Genomic DNA, 18033 nt, shown 5'->3' on the forward strand with positions numbered 1-18033 from the left:
GCTTACTAGTATATGATGTATACTGCCTTGCACCGATCAGCATATTAACTCAGTGACTTGGCTGATTAGTGTATTTGTAAGCTAAGATAATACGAGTAGTTAGTGTATTTGAGTAACTGTAATGATTAAAATATTAATTGTCTGGGTGGGTGGTTGATACATAGTTTTACAAAGTAATAATTGGATATGAATAATTAAACAATGAAAACATGGGAACTGTATATCAGAAACATGAATATTGAGATCAGTGAAGTCTACGGCAAAATGTTCACTGTTTTAGAAAGTTTGTTAGTTATAGTTTTTGTTAGGTTTGCAGTTATATTAAGAATGTGGAGATAAATAGAGATTGTTCGAATGCAAAAAAGTTTTGGTTTGAATGATAAATTTTGAACATGAAATTGAAAATAGAACGTTTGATGGAATAACAGAGACAGGAAAATGTAGTTAAAAGTTTGTTTATTCGTGAGTTTTACTTCTGATTCTTGCGATGTTGTCAAGGACTTGGTCGTATGCTTCGTCAATGGCTTTCTCTTCCATGTACTTTGGTATAGCTTTCTTTGCTTCGGCGGATGCACCGTTGCCGGTACTTTCTAAGAATGGGTTATTGCTTTTGTTATGAGATTGGTCCTCCTGTAGTGTCTTGAGAATTTCTTCTTTCTTATGGTCGTCAACTTCTTGTTTACGGAAAATATCGTGCAGATGATAGCCCTTCTCGTGCAGTTCATCAATCACATTAACGATGGTAGCGACATCGTTCTTCAGCAAGAAGTCCTTAATTTTTTCACTCTCTAAAGATTCTGCTGCACGAGTTAATTCATCGGAATTGATGGATACTCCGGAGTCTAATGTATATAACTTCTCAGCTGGTTTATTGGCTTTGTTCTTTTGTAGGTGCTCGAGTTCTTTGTTCAGAATGTCATATTTGGTACCAATTGGATCGGTACTTGGACCACGGACGATTGTCTTATAAGAGTTTTCACTTTCTCTAAACTCAACTGTATCGTCAGCAGCTTTGTTGGACTCTTCCACTGTGGCAGTACCAAATGGTAGCAAGGCGGAATGGCCGGTGTTTCCAAATGCAGAAGAAGATAATATGGTTCTATCCCTCTGAGTCCTTTCTAAAGATTGATCAGAATCATTATTTGATAGTTTACTCATAGAATCATTAGCAAATGGATCTGAAAACATAGGGTTGTTTAGTAACTTGTTCATTGCCTTATTTGAGGTCAGGTTTGTTTTCTCGTCATGTATAGACGTTGGTGCTGCTACCGTGTGTTTCTGTAATTTATTATGGCGCTGTTTCAGAAGGTGAATACCCTGCTCAAAACTTGAGTCGATGAGGCATAGGTTTATCAAGGTCTCCTTACCCTCACAACTTAGCTCATTCTTAACTCTCAGATCAAATAAATCACTGACAACTTTTTCAATTTTAGTTCTAACCTTAGTAATCTTTTCAATAAACTCTACAACTAACTTGTCATACTCTAAAGAGTCTTCAAACTTGTCAGTAAGTAACGAAGATAACTCTTCTTGTAGGGTGGATATTTGTTTCTCATTAGCTGCCATTTCCTCCTGAGGAACGGATGGTAAGGAAAGTCCTGCTTTCCTTTTTGTTTTCTGAACATTATCAAGCTCATTTTGGATATTTCTCATGGTGTATAAGGACATTCTCTCTTTTATACTCTCAGGGACAGTATTATACTCAAGGTCTAATGTCATCAATGTATTACTCTTATTCACAGCTTCTGTTAATGCTTTTGCCGAGGCCAAATTCAACTTACTCCCCAACAAAGACAAATGATGCAATTTTGAACATAGTGGTAGACTCTCTGCGAGGACAACAATCGAAGCACAATCTAGATCATTATAATCTAGATGTAACCTAATTAAGTTCACATACACTGGTAATGACGTCGTTAGGGTTTTGATACAATGAGGGAATATTTTTGGATTGTTGGACAAATCCAAAAATTTCAAGTTTTCTGAGTAGCATAATACACTTAATAATCTCAAAACCTCGTTATTTTCAGGAGTGGTATCGGCTTCGACTGATAAATTTGTTGAGTTTAATGAAATGTACTTCATTTCATTTTTCTCACCAACATTTTGAACTTTGTTAGCAACGGCATCAGTGAACACTGATGTTTTACCTTTTAGGTCGTTAAATCCCAAGTCTAGACCGCGGATATTGGATGTAACTATCCATTCAGCCAGAACTTTACACTGCTCCATTGTCAATTTGTTGTAAGCTAACCCTAGTCTATCTGTATTTGTACATGCCAGTTCAATAAAGTTTTTGAATTGCGTATAACTCATACATGCACCTGCTAATACAAATTCCTCAATACCACCCTCTTTAGTAGCCACCGCTGCAGTTAGTAGGTCCCAGTTCATGTCTGATCTGTTATGTGTGTTACATTCCATTCTTTTCAAAAGATTTGGATTATTAGCATTCTTGGCCAACGAGGATTTGGATGGTTTTTGTACGTTGGTTTTAATTGTTGGTACCATGGTTAAATCCAATGCGACAAAGTTTTTCTTCTGTTTGGTTATGAAATAAGATAATATTTTCCAACCATCTTCATTTAATGGAGTGTTCCTCATGGTCAACTTCTCCAGATGTGGGTTTGATACCAATGAGCTCAGAATAATCCTTAGCATTTCTTCTGTCAGACTAACACCATCGAGAGAAACACACAGCACAGGAGATATGCTTAGGAAATCGCTAAAAGACCATATTTCCAGTAGAGAAGGTCTAGGGTTCCGTAGTTGTAATAAAGGTATTGGATCAGTCGAGCCCTTCTTGATCTGTTTCAAAGTTGCAGGTATTGGTAAAATTTCTCTTAAATGGCAGCACCTTGTGTAAACCACATCATGGGGGATCTTGAGGTTCGGAGGAGGGTATATTTCTTCTTCATCAGTACCTGAATCTGACTCAGATCCCTTTGGAGACTGGTCTGTACCATTTTTATTTTCCTCATCTGATAGAATCGAAAGTAAAGAGGAGCTAGAGCTCGTTCTAATTGGGTTCTCACGAGGTCTTCTGCTTACCATTGGTTTATCGATGGTTAAGTGGGATGCAAGTTTGCTAACTTCTATATCTTCTTCTTTCTTGTTATTTCCTCTAGCCTCTGCTGCTGCTTCCTCTGCTGCTATGGCTATATTTCTCTTCTGTGAGTCCTCGTCGTCTGATGACTGCTGTTCTATTGGGTTCAGCACTTTCAACTGTCCTGAGCCGCCGACTACTATACCGGCGGAAGATGTTTCCATTATCTTTTTTCTCTCCTCTGGTGTGAGTCTGTGAATAATAACTGATCCGTTGGGTTTCACTTCTACTTCACCTTTTCTGGGGTTCTTGCTGCATATCTGTTGTGGTGGGTCATTAAAATAGGTTGTTGTCGCAAACGCTACGTGTTTCAGCTGCTTACAGTTCTCTAGTCCCGGCACTGTGCCGTACCTGTCTTGTGTGGTCCTGTGGGATGAGTCTGATATGTTGCTCACGGTACGGTCGATGCTGTCGAAAGTCCCGTTTGGATTCAAGCTGGGCTGACTGCCATACGAGGTCACTTTCTTCAAGAATGCGCCGAACTTGTGCGTCGCCGAGGATGGCGTCTCTGGAGCGGGCCCGTCGACAGACGACAGGGATACTGTGGATTCCACATTCAGCTTGCGCTCGTCGCAGTTGCCTCTTTTCAGTATTGGTGGGAAAGCAGACTTCGAAGGGTGCGGTGGGATGGGTCTCCCGCGCGAGTCCAGCCTCCTGGGCGCGCTCTGAGCCGGCGTCATAAAACTCTGTGGTCTGCCGATCGAAGCGTGCCGCTGCCTCTCGTCAATACCTCTCTGTCTTTCGCTCAGCGTCTCCTTGCAGTGCGCTATGAAGTCGTCCAGCCGCTTGCTGTTCTCCGCCGACACCGCATACGAGGACTCGTTGCTGATGGTGCGCGGCTGGCTCAGCCGCCTGGTCGGAGAGGACCCGTTCGACTGCACAGACTGCATGGGGCTCAGCTCGGGGCTCTGCGGCGCAGACTCCACGGGCTTCGGCACTTCGTGCCGATGGTGCGAGAACAACGACTTGAAGAACCCGATCTTCCCCTTAGACACGCTGCCCCTCCTGCCGCCCTCCACGCTGGCATTACTGGCATTGGCTGCACTTTCACTAAACGTAGGCGCCGGCGCAGACGACGCAGACTTCGTCCTTCGCAGCGGCACTCCTTCCTCCTTCACCTCCCGCATAGGCAGCTTGCACACCTCGCTCGCCTCGTCCCCTTCACTGTAAACCACACCCTTCCGGTGCGAACTGTTCCTGATAAGCCACGCAACGTCCACATCAGTGGCACTCTTCCTCCTGTCCATGGTTTTGCGTACCTGCATCCGGCTCCAAGCAGAGTGAAGTCCTCCCATTGATCGTTTCGGGCCTTTTTATACTTTTTAGGGAGGACTCCCGGGGGGTGGCCCCTGCCAAAAAAAAAGAAGATTGAAATTTGAGCTTTTTAAATTGGTTCAATGGGTAAGAGTTACTGGTATAAGCAGAGGAGCAGGATGGACTGGTTCTCGCAGCGGGCGGTAGATCTTGGGTATGACCACGGTGGTGTTGTTGCGCGTGGGGTGTGGCTCGGTGAGTTTTACGAGGGCATGAGTCGCAGCGATGAGCGCTGTGCTGGGCGCGGGTCTCGGAGTTGGCTGTGGACGCATCTGGCCGGGGAGGAGCTGCCTGAGCTCGAGATGCCTGGCGCGGAGTACCGTCATGAGGAGTCTCGGAGTGTGTCTGGCTCTGGCTCTGGCTCTGGCTCTGGCGGGCGTGCGGGCCACACACATGCTACTTATGGTGGTCATGGCGGCCTTGGGAAGGGTAATGTGCGGGTACTGACGCCTGTGCGTGCCACTGCGCACCCGTTAGCCGGTGCTGAGAAAGGTGATTTGAGTGAGCGATTGAATACCTCCATGGAGATTGTGGACCTGGACTTGAAACGGCTGCTGATACACCCGATGTTCAGCGAGCCGCAGCACGTGAAGAACATGAAGCTGCTGCTGTACAACTACTTGCTCGACAGCATCGAGTACAAGCAAGGGTTCCACGAGATTATGGGTATGATATACATGCAGATCTACGACAACGACGAGAACAGCGAGACGAAGCTGCGAACGGTGCTGAAGTTGTTCACCACGCTGATGGCGCCGCTGAACAAAGTGTTCTACGAGGAAGACAACCTGCTGAACTGGGAGCAGAAGATATTCCGGCCGATGCTGATGGGACTTTCGCCAAAGGTGTTCAGTATCATATACTCTGGGCACGGTAAACACCACAACAACAACCTCATATGGATAATAAGGTGGACCAGGCTGCTGTTTATCCGTGAGATAGCGTCCAAAGTTGATATACTGGAGCTCTGGGACCACTTGCTGACGGTTCCCGCGGCGCAATTCCCGCTGTTCATGGCTGCGTTCATTTCGGTGATGTTGCTGTCCATCTACGACCAGGTAGTAGAGTTCTCCCGGGACAAGACGCTAGACCACGACGATCTCATTGAGATCCTGCTGCTGCGGTACAAAGAGATGAACCCCCATATCGATGTGGTGAAGTACTGCCAAGTAGCCATGGAGGCCACGGAGCAGTTCAATGCCGGCGAGCTAGACAAGCTGTTTGGCACCGCTACGAAGTTTCTAGAGTGGAAGTACCGCGACAGCCCGCAGATCCTAGCGATGCACCAGCAGTCGCGGGACATGAAGCTCGGCAGGCCTGACATTCCGCCGGACCCCAACAGGCTGCGAATGGAGGAGAAGCTCAAGCAGAGGGTGCTGCAGAGACTGCACAGATGAGGCGGGTGCACAGTATTTTTTTTGTTGTTGCCTGAATCTTTAGGTTTTCAGTGCTATTTTTTAGTACTAATATTTTAATTTTGTGGTACGATTATGACAATTTGTATGTAATGAAGAGCATAGACATTGGTAGCTTTGCGCAGAGGCTATTTGTTATTTCCAGCGCACCTGAGCATGATAGATGTTGTTACGACGGGGATAGATCAATAAATAAGGTGTTATTAAATAAATAAAATAATAAATAAGGTTATATATATATTTTGTTTTTGACAACGTTGCAGAAGAGACAAAAAGTTTAAGAGAGGAGCTTTTGAAAAGGGATAAAGTTACGAAAAGTGGTATATTGCAAAAGACAACGATATATTCAAGACAACGATATCACTCCAGCTTATAAAGCCTCCTAAAAACCATTTCAGTTCCAAACTTTCTCTAGTAAGATCCGACCAGGGGCTAAAATATTAAGATACAAAGTGTGGTCGGGGGTTAGCAAATGAAATGCCATAATAATTTTTTTTTTTTAATTTCTTCAAATCAACATTCGAGGAGACATTATCATAAAAGACTTTATGCAGGGATAAATTTTGTTTTAAAATTCTTAGGAGCAAGAAAACACTGAGCAAGGTGTAAAAAGGGGGTGGGGGGAAACGCTCAGTATGATCTCACGGCTGGTGGCACTGGTGGGCACTCGGCTTCGTCCAAGGTTGTGGCGATGACCTTTCTGTACTTGATGGAGACTGGGTCGCCGGTGTGCTGTTGCCAGGACAAGGTGTGCTTTCTCCAGTTCTCGTCGTCTCTGGATGGGTAGTCCTCTCTTGCGTGGGCACCACGGGACTCCTTTCTCTCTGCGGCGGAGACGGCTGTCTGTGTGGCGCAGGTCAACAGGTTGCGCAGCTCCATGGTCTCGACGAGGTCGCTGTTCCAGATCATGGACTTGTCGGTGACGTGTACGTCCTTGAAGGTCTTGTCGACGGCGGTGATGTTCTTGACACCTTCGTCCAGGGTCTCCTGCATTCTGAACACGGAGACGTCCTTCTGCATGGTCTTCTGCATGTTCAGTCTGATCTGTGCGGTGGTCTTGTCGCCGCTGGCGTTTCTGATGGCGTCCAGCGAAGCGAGGGACTCCTTGCCCAGGTCGGCAGGCAGAGGCTTGTGTGGTGTGCCCGGCTGCAAGGTGTCCGCGACGGTGTTGGCGACGGCACGGCCGAAGACGACCAGGTCCAGCAGGGAGTTGGCGCCCAGTCTGTTGGCGCCGTGGACGGAGACACAGGCGGCTTCACCGCAGGCCATCAGGCCTGGGATCACCTTGTCCTCGCCGTTCTCGTCGATGGTGAGACACTCACCGGTCCACTTGGTGGGGATACCACCCATGTTGTAGTGGACTGTGGGCAGCACTGGGATGGGCTGCTTGGTGACGTCGACACCTGCGAAGATGGCGGCGGTCTCGGAGATACCTGGCAGTCTTTCCTTCAGCACCGCGGGTGGCAGGTGGCTCAGCTGCAAAAAGATGTGGTCCTTGTGCTTGCCGACACCTCTGCCCTCCCTGATCTCCATGGTCATGGCACGGGACACGACGTCTCTGGAGGCCAGGTCCTTGGCGGTTGGCGCGTAACGCTCCATGAACCGCTCACCCTCGCTGTTCAGCAGGAAGCCACCTTCACCACGGGCACCCTCTGTGATCAGGCAGCCGGAGCCGTAGATACCGGAGGGGTGGAACTGCACGAACTCGAGGTCCTGCAAGGGGAAGCCCGCACGGGAGACCATGGCGTTACCGTCACCGGTGCAGGTGTGCGCGGAGGTACAGGAGAAGTACGCTCTCCCGTAGCCACCGGTGGCTAGCACGGTCTTGTGCGCGCGGAACCTGTGGATGGTACCGTCCTCCTGGTTGTACGCGATGATACCGACGACCTCGCCGTTGTGGGTCAGCAGGTCCATGGCGAAGAACTCGATGAAGAAGTGGCAGTCGTGGTTCAGCGCCTGGCCATACAGCGTGTGCAGCATCGCGTGGCCCGTTCTGTCCGCGACGGCACAGGTACGGTACGCCTGCCCGCCCTTGCCGAACTCCTTCGACTGGCCACCGAAGGCCCTCTGGTAGATCCGGCCTTCCTCGGTACGCGAGAAAGGCATACCGTAGTGCTCCAGCTCGATGATGGACTTGGGCGCCTCACGCGTCATGTAGTGGATCGCGTCCTGGTCCCCGAGCCAGTCTGAGCCCTTCACGGTGTCGTACATGTGCCACTTCCAGTTGTCCTTGTGCATGTTCCCCAGCGCAGCGTTGATACCACCCTGTGCGGCCACAGTGTGCGATCTCGTAGGGAACAGCTTAGAGATACACGCAGTCTTGAACCCGGCCTCCGCCAGCCCGAACGCGGCCCGCAGCCCCGCACCACCGGCACCGACGACCAGACAGTCGTACTCGTGGTCTATAACGTTGTACTTGCCCGCGCCTAGCCCCGCAGGCGCTGCGTGTCTCCTCACGCAGCTGGTAGATAGTTGTCTCAGTCTCAATCCCGTCCTCAACATTTTCTTATGGGTGGAGGTGTTTGGGTTTTTACTTATTTCCTGTTCTCCAGATCTGTGGATTGTCTCTCCTCCCAGTCCCACCACATAGCGAAGCATGTCTCTTATATATGTTTCACTTCCACACAGCACCCGAGCCCGAGCCCGAGCCCGAGAGCCCGCTGGAAGGGAAGGGTAGGGGACTAGCGCAGCGTAGAGGGGGCAGCACTGCGCTGCTTCACATTTGGTCGTTTCTGATTGGTTCTCGGAGAAGTCCGTCTCCATTGATCCGTTCGTGCGAGAGTCTCCCCCCACTTACTCTGACACCTTCTACACCGCTTCTACAGCGTTGACAGTGTCATCACAGTGTGGTGTGTTACTGGTGCTACCCACTTCACACTGTCATACCCTTACTTGTAGCATACACAGCCTATACGTGTTGTAGGTGTTACATCTATAATATAGTATTATATACAATTGCATCCATTGTATACTATTGTATAGTATTATATATTATTGTATGCTATTGTATACTATTGTATACTACTCCATTGCATTATATAGTATTGTATATGCTGTGCGCTCGGTGCGCGGACTAGTCGTGTGATATTATATGTGAGTCTATATTGTGTCGTATCTTATCCCCCACCAGTTGTATCCGCCGGTGTTCCCCTAGCTTGCCCGGTTCAGTGCCTCAGAGGGGGGAAACTCAATCCCACCAGGACACCAGGCCCATGCCGTCCGTCTGGCAGCTGCCCAGAAGCGCGTACGCTGGCGGTTTCTCCAGCTTCGATTCTTGCTGCTGGTGCTGCTGATGCTCTTGCTGCTCTTGGAGCTGGAGCTCGCGCTCGCGCTCCAGCTCCAGCTCCTTCGGCGAGGGCGGCTTCACGTCCACAAACACTTCCTCCTCCACACGGAACCGGATCATCTCGTTCACGTCCAGGTACAGCTTCGTCTCCTCGTCCATGGGCCACACCCACGCGCCGTCCTCAGGCGAGTAATAGCTCCCTTCAAACAGCATCTTCTTCGGAATGAATATATCGTCAAACAGTCCCATCATAGACACCTGTATCCCTTCCCCGTCGCACCGCTTGATCCACCCGGTGAGTATCTCCCCGGCAAACGGCTTGAACACCACACACCGGAACGTCACATTGATGTACGACGCACCGTCCCCGGGCCGCAGCTGGCCCTCGTCAACCTCCAGCAGATCATACACGCTCACGCTCAGCCCGACATGCGGCACCACTTTGTTGCTGTACTTCACATTCAGCTCATGCGTGATCGCACTTACCGCGTCCCGGTGGAACTGGTCCGGCGGGATCCGCACCAGGTCCTTCAGCTTGGTAAGTATAAACATTGTGCTCCTCTCTCTCTCTCTTATTCTCTCTCTCTGTCCTGTACTCTGACTTGCCCTCCTGCAACCTCTCAGCCTTAAGTATCCCAGACTATCTGCTCTTCAGCAGCACTCTTTATAGCTCATCGCGAATTTGAAAAATTTTTTTGCAGAAAAGTATTTCAAAGGATAAGCTCATCGCATCGCATCGCATCGCATCGCATCGCACTTAGTACAAGAGGTGCAGCCTAACACTGAACCTAAATATACCTACCCCTTCCCATGTCGAAGAAGTTTACGAGCAAGAACTCGCAGAAGTTTGCCGTTGTGCACAGGCCCCACGACGACCCGAACTACTATGACGCCGATGCCACCGAGCATGTGCTGGTGCCAGTGGACCCCAAGGGCAAGCAGGCCGTGAAGCAGCGGCCCCAAAGGCAGCGCAAGCCGGTGAATGAGCACGTAGGCGAGGCGCGCATCTACGGTATTGGCTTCGACGACTCGAAGTACGACTACACACAGCACTTGAAGCCCATCGGACAGGACCCCAACGCCGTGTTCATCGCCAAGACTCCAGCTCAGGCCCCAGCAAAGAAGAAGAACATAGAGGACTTGTTCGTCGAGGACACGTACAAGGGCGAAGCTCCCACCAGACCAGACTCTGTGTTCAAGTTCGGTATGGCAAAGCCTGAGTACTTGAAACACCAGCAGGATGTGCCCGATGACATCAGAGGCTTCAAGCCTGACATGAACCCAGCGCTTAGAGAAGTGCTGGAAGCACTAGAGGACGAGGCTTATGTGGTGAACGAGGACATTGTTGTAGAGGATCCCAAGAAGAAGAAAGGAAAAAAGAAAGTAGAAGTAGCCGATGACCTCGAGGAAGAGGACGATGATATCTTCGCCGAGCTGCTACAAGGTGGTGAAGTTGGCAGCGACGGGGAGTTCCAGGACGAGTTCGACGAGTGGGATATGGATAACTTGGATGAATACGAGGAGACTCACTACCAGGACGAGATGAAGCAGTTCGACAACATAGACAACTTGGAAGATTTGCAAGGCATCGATTATCAGGCTGATGTGATGAGATTTCAGAAGCAGCAGAAGAAGAAGTTCGAGGAGTTCGAGTCTGATAACGAGTTTGACTCTGATGCTGAGGGTGACGACTTGTCTCGCGGCGGTAACGTTTCTGAGGATGAAGAAGAAGAGGAAGACGGCGATGTATTGGGTGATCTGCCGACGATAAACAAGAAGACCACTGGTAAAAAGAAGCGCAAGGAGCGTAAGAAGAAAGGTGCAATGTCTGATATTTCCGGGTTCTCAATGTCCTCAAGTGCTATTGCTAGAACTGAGACCATGACCATCCTAGATGACAAATACGACAACATCATCGCCAGCTATGAGAACTACGAAGAAGAACAATTAGACGACGAGTACGAAAATGCAAAGCCATTTAACATGGAGGAAGAGAGAGCTGACTTTGAGTCCATGCTTGATGACTTCCTAGACAATTACGAGCTGGATGCCGGTGGAAGAAAGATTGTCAAGAAGGATGCCGAGAGAGACAGAATCAAGCAGGCGGCAGACGAGGTCAGTAAAGGTAAACTGAGCTTGAGGAGAAACCGTGAGAGACAGAAGAAGGAAGTAGAAAAGGTGACCAGCTCACTAAACTCTCTACGTTTCTGATCTTCTAGGAACAAACTGTATATTAATTTTCATTATTTTTGCATTTTATTTTCGTTCTGTTTTCATTTCTTATCAACAAATATATATAGACACTTAACTACTGCACACTAAAATCAAACTATATAGATACCATGCACTATACACCTTCAGATCATACAGTTCGATTTGGGTATTTACCATATATTTTGCCTGTTTGTTCCACTATTAAATGGCCAGGGTATAAATCACTTTGGTAATCCGTAGCGCGTTACGGGACAAGCGATGAGCTTCAAACTTATAAAGAGCCATTTACTACACTTGAAGGCAATTGCCAGATCTAAGAAAAGTAACGGAGTAGAGGTAGCAACCCAGATGTCTGAAGGTACACCGAATAATGATGTTGGCGATGATCTGGCTGGCGAGGTGCGCATTGGATTGAGTGAGAGCGAGAAAGAGAAGCATCTGTTGCAGTACTTGCTCAATTGCCGAGGTGTATGTCATGAGAATGTGCTTTTGAAGGTAATGTTACTTATGGAGAACGAGCAAGGGGATTTGGAACAAGGGCTCAGCGTGTTCGAGTGGCAGGCAAAGTTGCAAGAGCGTGTGGCTCGGATCAATCTGAAGTTACAACCACTTAAATACCAGGTAAAGAAGGCTATATATGGATCTGGGAGAGCCATTGTGAGTGAGAAAGTCAGAAGTCAGCTTGAACTTAACAGTGCGAACTCGTTTGGTAAAGTCAACTTTCCAAACAGCAGTCAGTATTATGTATACATCGACACTTCCCCATTTGGTGAGATGAAGCATGCCACTACTTTCACAGACAAAGAACTTGAGTATATTAAGGCCTTCATAAAAGTGTTAGCCGATAGAGGTAGTGTAATACACGAAGTCGATGATGTTAGTGGGGTAGACAGCAAAATCGTTGAACAAATAGACGAAATCAGACAGAAAGCATATGGTAACAAGCGCCGGCATGATTCAGATGTTGAGTCAGGTCCAGAGAACGCTGAAAACAATGAGCCTGTTCAAAGCTCTTCAGTTTCTCGTTGGACGCACTATGCTAGTTATACAGCTGATATAGCTGCACTTACGGATACTACTGACTTGCAACCGCTAGAGACGCAGGAGTTGCTGGACAAACTATGTAGACTAAGATGGCTATACAAGACAGGTAAAGGAAAATATGGGCTGGATCTGCGTCTTTTAGTGGAAATGAATGACTATCTTAGCGATAACTACAGCATGAGTAGTTGTGAACGCTGCAAAGATATAGTGGCACAGGGTGTGCAGTGTAGTACGAGGGATTGCAATAGCGTGTGGCATGTAGATTGTTATGAGCATGATATTCTACATGAGAACCGTATTTGCAGGAGCTGTGGGGAATCGATTCTGGATCGTGGTGTATACGTCACCTAGTGATGGTGCAGTAGAGATAATTTGCTATACAAGGTCGAAAAAATGAATGAGTTACTTATAACATATTTGCATTATTGTTGTTACCTATTTACAGAACAATAGAACGTTAAATTATCTGCATTTACTTCCTCACGATACCTTTCTTCTCCAGGAAGTCCTTTGCCTCGTTGATTTTGGTGGCCAGGTATGGTGATCCACCTTTGTCCGGGTGGTTCGCCAACATGATCTTCCTGTGCACTTCTTTCAACTTCTTCGTGGTCAGGTTGTTCTCCTTCAAGTTCAATATCTGTAGAGCCTCCTTGGCGTTCATCTTCGGATCAAACCCACCTTTCAAGAACTGCGTGGCAGCTTTCCCGCCGTTCAGCCTCGTCTGCACACCTTTATACACACCAGCACCCACGTAGAGCGCCAAAAACCCACCAACACCAGCTAGCACCGGGTGCTCACCCATATATTGCAACGCATTGTCGAAATACAGGTCCATGCCTTGCTTCGAGCCCGGAGCCTGCGTGGCACCCGCGGGGAAACCTGCAGCCGCGTCACCAGTCACACTACTACCATCGCTAATACCTGTACCGTCCATGCTCTCGTCTTATACTGCTGCTCTCCCTGCCATCAGGACCCCATAACTTGATTCAACGCCAATTTCGACTCTTTTATTCTTCTCAGAATGGAAGTACATGTGACGGATCCTCCGTAGGAAAAGTTTTCTTCAAAACTGAAAAATTTTGCGATGAGATGAGCTCATCGCATATAACAGAAGCCTTTATAACACTAGTATTTGAGTGATGGGTTTTGTAGTCTGTTGTGTGTCTTCTATATTGATCGTTTGAGAGGGGTAATAAGCAAGTATGAGAATATATCAGTGTCATTTCTGTTCCTCGCCGGTGTACCCTGGCCATGGTATTATGTTTGTGCGTAACGACGCCAAGGAGTTTCGTTTCTGCAGGTCGAAGTGTCACAAGAACTTCAAGCAACGGAGGAACCCACGTAAGTTGAAGTGGACCAAGGCGTTCCGTAAGGCTGCTGGTAAGGAGCTTGCTGTGGACTCTACGTTGACATTTGCGCAGCGCAGGAATGTGCCAGTCAGGTATAACCGTGAGCTTGTGGCGACGACGTTGAAGGCCATGTCGCGTATCGAGGAGATCAGACAGAAGCGTGAGCGTGCGTTCTACAAGAACAGAATGAAGGGTAACAGCGAGCGGGACTTCCTAAGGGACAAGAAGCTGGTCGAGACCAACCCAGAGTTATTGAGGTTGAGAGAGGTGGAGATCGCCAACAGGCTGGCAAAGGAACAAGCCGCTGCAGAGGAAGTGTCAGAAGAGGAATCCGAGGAAGAGGAAGACATGGAGGTCGACAGCGAGGAAGAAGAAGAAGAGAAACTCCAGAAACAAAAGATCTTGTTGAAGAACAAGAAGAGAAACGCAAAGAAGCTTGCATTCTAAGATGCTTGCATTGCCAGCATAGGAATATAAACATTCAAACCCCATTCTGTACATTAATAAGACTCATCGAAGAAAAAGAACTTTTATCTCATAAGATATTACCGGAAAGCACATTTATATATCAAGGTGTAGCTATACATCAATTATTATATACTATCAAAAAGTCATGTTATAACAAATTTTGTTACTGTCTATATCAACCGAGCAATTCACGGTCTTCAGAAGCCCAGAACTGTCTCAGTGCTTCAACTTCACCCACTGATACAAGTCTCAAGTCCAGCAACTCATATGCTACTTCCCCAGTTTCGTTCATGAAACTCAGAATCATAGCGTCTACAGCACTCCCTTGGCATAGCTCTCCAATAGCGGTGGCTAATCTGGAATAGCACGCATCTCCAACAGAAACTCGCAACTTACCGTCCTCACTCGAGAGCTCAGGCGCATTTCTGAGCACTATGATACTGATATACCCAGCAGAACCCGAGACCAGCTCTTCCACTCGCCCTATTACCCTGTATCTCTTGTTGATCTTATTGTTGATCTGCCCAATGTCGACCACCAGTTTGCTCATCTCATCGCGGGCACCGTCCCTCCAGTCGAACGTAAAAAAGGAAAAGATAGGTTACAGATTTGGCCACCAGGGTATAATATAGTGTCGATAAGTACAGTTTTCGAAGTTCACAGCACTGATCTATGAAGATAAGTAGTGGCCTTTTGATGTGTTTTAATGGATTATAAAAATCCAAAAAAAAAATAAACGACAACTGCAGGATTCGAACCTGCGCGGGCAGAGCCCAAAAGATTTCTAATCTTTCGCCTTAACCACTCGGCCAAGTTGCCATTGTAATTAGATGGAAGTGAAAGTTTCCAGTAGTAGTGTATAGGTAACTATATTCCTTCAATCAAAAATTTCGCTTATAAAGACTGCATTACAGGCCGCAGTAATAACAACTACCACATATAACTCCTTATGATATATTTGCGCCAACTGCTGTGTTTATTTCGGTGCAGGAACCGACAGAGCCTTAAAGTTCACAATTTCAACTATCATCTGCTATTTGTGCTACAGGAGATCGCTCCTTCGAGCCTAAAGGAATTGGTGTAGTATAAAAGAACCGCTACTACATATCTTGCTTATGCTTCTTTTGGGTGAACAGTTGTGGCTACATAGTGCTGTTATCGAGGTTGTATAGCTGACTATTCATATACCACCTCATAAATTCGATGTCATTTATGACGTCATTAAAGGGAGCCCATCTCAGAAGTATAAGAAGTTCAGGAACTACAAAGTCAAGTAGTTTCTGGGAGTAAAAACTGGCCTATTGAGCAAAACCCAGAGCATAAGAACGTTGGATTGGTAGCTCAGGAGTTAGTTACCACTTAATTCAGCGTATTTGGTTTGGAATAGAGGTTTTTTTCTTGAAGATAAGAGGTCATGGATAGTGCGAGTGCAGATGCGAGCGTGACTGGCAGCGGCAATGCCAAGGGTAGTTCTGCAGAGCGTGTCAATGGTGGAGGAAAGTTTTATAAGTTAGAGATACTTGTGTCTGACCCGCAGAAGCGGGCTGGGGAGGCCGGGTTGGGGCCATATGTGAGTTATCAGATCTCAACGAGGACAGATAACCCCTCATACCATGGAAATCAGAAGGCTAGCTTTGACGATATTATAGTAGTTCATCGGAGGTATAACGACGTTGTGTTGTTACATGACATTTTGCAGAACGACCATCCGACATGCATAATACCTCCCTTGCCGGACAAGAAGGTGCTGCAGTACATTGCTGGTGACAGGTTCGGACGTCGTTTCACCCAGCGGAGGTGTCATAGTTTACAGAACTTCTTGAGGCGTGTGTCCCAGCATCCTATCCTATCGACCAGCAAGGTTTTGGAAATATTCTTGGTGGGTAATGAGTGGGATACGTACCGCAAGAACATCGCAGGTACCCTGCAGAACGCGCAAAAGGAGGATGTTACGGATGCTGTAATGAATGCCTTTAAAAAAGTGCACAATCAGAATGAGGAGTTTACCGAGATCAGAGACAGGAGTGATAAATTGGATAATAGTGTGAATAGAATAAACAAGGTGTTTCATAGAGTTGTGAAGAAAAACGAAGCAATCATAGAGGATTACTCGAAGCTTGGATTGACTCTGCAAGAACTACAGGAATTGGTGTCGTCCGATAACGATAAGCTTGCTGACAGCTTGAAAGTTTTTATCGAGGGAGTTACTCAGTTTTCTTACGGTTTGCAGGATCTGAATATGTTTATTGACTACGAGTACCTAATCGACTTGAAAGATTTGAGCCATTACATTGGGAGTATGAAGCAAACTATGAGATTAAAGGATCAGAAACAGATAGATTACGAAGAGCTAAGTGACTATCTCACGAAATCGATAAAGGAGAAAAATAACCTGATATCCGGGTATGGTGGCGGTAACTTTTTGACAAGCAAATTGGAAGAACTCGCAGGTTATAATCAGGAGGCCAGCCGAAGAGATAAGATTAACAAGTTGGAATCTACTATCTCATCGTTGACCACAGAACTAGAAACTGCTAAGAAAGTTGCGGACACATTTGAGCAAGAAACTCTTAAAGAAGTTAAAAAGTTCGAAGAGATCAAAAATGATGAGCTGAAGATATCTTTGAATAATCTTGCAGATGAAAATATAAAATTTTATGAGAGGATGTTAGAGACCTGGGAGAAGGTTGATCAGAGTCTAAGGTAGCGCTTTGCTATGCAATGAAATTACAGTATATGTGCATGATAATCTATTTAATAGTTTATAGTTACAATCGTTATGACTACACGTCAAAAGTATAAAAAGTAAGGAAACATCTCCATACAGGAATTTAGTTCAGGTAGAATGTTTGTGTTTCTTATTTTGCAGGAAAAGTTCGAAATTTTGGGACTCTTGCTGAAGTTCATTGATAATACTGTCGTGACTATTATCAATCATATCCCAGTTAATCGTTTCGCCTGCCAGGTCTTCATTATTATCATATTTAGATATTAGTGGCTCTCCAAATATAGTGGTGAAGTCATCTCTCGTTAGGTAGTTGCACCATTGCATAGGTGGGAATGTGTTCTTGTCGAGGTTCCTCTCCGCTTTAGTACGCGGTTTGGGGGCACGATCATTTTCCCTAACGTAGAAGTATCTCAGTAACATGATGGCTTCACGACGCCGTATACCTGGTACCAATATTGTTCTATCGTACTCGGTTGAGCCAGCAACCGTTGTGCTCTTGTCACTGTGTATTGATAGAACTGTCCCGTTACCCCCAAACCTATCATTCCCACAACCGAATACAATTTTATGAATCCCCATCTGTTTCAACGCAGAAGCACACATAATGCAAGGCTCGACTGTAACGTAGCACACAATCTCTTTGAACAACTGCTTCAATTGCACCGAGGCATACCCTTGAGCCTGTACAGCGTCTCTGAGCATCCGCATGGCCACAAACTCAGCATGTGCAGTACCACTTAGCGAGTCATTAGTGTCATTCAGACCATAGGCAACCACACTATCGCTCTTCTCATGCACAAAAACACATGCCACAGGCGTCTCCCCATGGTCAAGAGCATACCTCGCCAGCTTCAACGCACTATCGATGTGCTTCAAGTACTTGTCCATCCTCAATTTTAACTCAATTTTACCCCCCACAAAAGGTGCAGGTATATCAATGGGTGATTCCCTGTGTCATTAACATAGCAAATCAAAGGAAATAATGGGATTGATAACCTCGAGTGGCCAATATACATTCCAATGAGTTATGCGATGAGCTATGCGATGAGCCAAATTTGGACTTTGGCAGTGGAAAGACCTGTGCTCTGCGACGTTTTCTGTGTCGTATG

The 18033-nt window shown here is 46.8% G+C and overlaps 11 protein-coding genes and 1 non-coding gene across 12 annotated transcripts; 5 read left to right on the plus strand and 7 right to left on the minus strand.

Moving 5' to 3' along the window:
* Window positions 1-456: 456 nt before the first annotated feature.
* Window positions 457-4401, minus strand: MHP1 (Mhp1p; the record flags this gene model as incomplete). The annotated part of the gene is made up of 1 exon (XM_447747.1): window positions 457-4401. The coding sequence occupies one exon, from the start codon at window positions 4399-4401 to the stop codon at window positions 457-459; it is 3945 nt and encodes a 1314-aa protein (XP_447747.1).
* Window positions 4402-4503: 102 nt separating this feature from the next.
* Window positions 4504-5817, plus strand: GYP6 (GTPase-activating protein GYP6; the record flags this gene model as incomplete). The annotated part of the gene is made up of 1 exon (XM_447748.1): window positions 4504-5817. One exon carries the CDS (start codon window positions 4504-4506, stop codon window positions 5815-5817), a length of 1314 nt encoding a protein of 437 aa, XP_447748.1.
* A 648-nt stretch (window positions 5818-6465) lies between these two features.
* Window positions 6466-8598, minus strand: GVI51_J00737 (succinate dehydrogenase [ubiquinone] flavoprotein subunit; the record flags this gene model as incomplete). Its single annotated transcript, XM_447749.1, has 1 exon — window positions 6466-8598. One exon carries the CDS (start codon window positions 8596-8598, stop codon window positions 6466-6468), a length of 2133 nt encoding a protein of 710 aa, XP_447749.1.
* A 424-nt stretch (window positions 8599-9022) lies between these two features.
* On the minus strand, window positions 9023-9673 carry RPC25 (DNA-directed RNA polymerase III subunit RPC25; the record flags this gene model as incomplete). The annotated part of the gene is made up of 1 exon (XM_447750.1): window positions 9023-9673. One exon carries the CDS (start codon window positions 9671-9673, stop codon window positions 9023-9025), a length of 651 nt encoding a protein of 216 aa, XP_447750.1.
* Window positions 9674-9931: 258 nt separating this feature from the next.
* Window positions 9932-11332, plus strand: LTV1 (ribosome biogenesis protein LTV1; the record flags this gene model as incomplete). Its single annotated transcript, XM_447751.1, has 1 exon — window positions 9932-11332. One exon carries the CDS (start codon window positions 9932-9934, stop codon window positions 11330-11332), a length of 1401 nt encoding a protein of 466 aa, XP_447751.1.
* A 261-nt stretch (window positions 11333-11593) lies between these two features.
* On the plus strand, window positions 11594-12730 carry NSE1 (Smc5-Smc6 complex subunit NSE1; the record flags this gene model as incomplete). The annotated part of the gene is made up of 1 exon (XM_447752.1): window positions 11594-12730. One exon carries the CDS (start codon window positions 11594-11596, stop codon window positions 12728-12730), a length of 1137 nt encoding a protein of 378 aa, XP_447752.1.
* Window positions 12731-12851: 121 nt separating this feature from the next.
* On the minus strand, window positions 12852-13313 carry PAM18 (Pam18p; the record flags this gene model as incomplete). Its single annotated transcript, XM_447753.1, has 1 exon — window positions 12852-13313. The coding sequence occupies one exon, from the start codon at window positions 13311-13313 to the stop codon at window positions 12852-12854; it is 462 nt and encodes a 153-aa protein (XP_447753.1).
* Window positions 13314-13581: 268 nt separating this feature from the next.
* On the plus strand, window positions 13582-14175 carry RLP24 (ATPase-activating ribosome biosynthesis protein; the record flags this gene model as incomplete). Its single annotated transcript, XM_447754.1, has 1 exon — window positions 13582-14175. One exon carries the CDS (start codon window positions 13582-13584, stop codon window positions 14173-14175), a length of 594 nt encoding a protein of 197 aa, XP_447754.1.
* Window positions 14176-14371: 196 nt separating this feature from the next.
* On the minus strand, window positions 14372-14746 carry GVI51_J00869 (uncharacterized protein; the record flags this gene model as incomplete). Its single annotated transcript, XM_065626632.1, has 1 exon — window positions 14372-14746. The coding sequence occupies one exon, from the start codon at window positions 14744-14746 to the stop codon at window positions 14372-14374; it is 375 nt and encodes a 124-aa protein (XP_065482704.1).
* A 187-nt stretch (window positions 14747-14933) lies between these two features.
* Window positions 14934-15015, minus strand: tS(AGA)7. Its single transcript has one exon. It is a non-coding gene; the product is annotated as a tRNA-Ser (tRNA).
* Window positions 15016-15610: 595 nt separating this feature from the next.
* Window positions 15611-16903, plus strand: SNX4 (Snx4p; the record flags this gene model as incomplete). Its single annotated transcript, XM_447755.1, has 1 exon — window positions 15611-16903. One exon carries the CDS (start codon window positions 15611-15613, stop codon window positions 16901-16903), a length of 1293 nt encoding a protein of 430 aa, XP_447755.1.
* A 129-nt stretch (window positions 16904-17032) lies between these two features.
* TAD2 (tRNA(adenine34) deaminase) lies at window positions 17033-17812 on the minus strand (the record flags this gene model as incomplete). Its single annotated transcript, XM_447756.1, has 1 exon — window positions 17033-17812. The coding sequence occupies one exon, from the start codon at window positions 17810-17812 to the stop codon at window positions 17033-17035; it is 780 nt and encodes a 259-aa protein (XP_447756.1).
* Window positions 17813-18033: the final 221 nt, after the last annotated feature.

Source organism: Nakaseomyces glabratus, chromosome J (assembly GCF_010111755.1).
Source record: "Nakaseomyces glabratus chromosome J, complete sequence".
Classification (NCBI taxonomy): domain Eukaryota; kingdom Fungi; phylum Ascomycota; class Saccharomycetes; order Saccharomycetales; family Saccharomycetaceae; genus Nakaseomyces; species Nakaseomyces glabratus.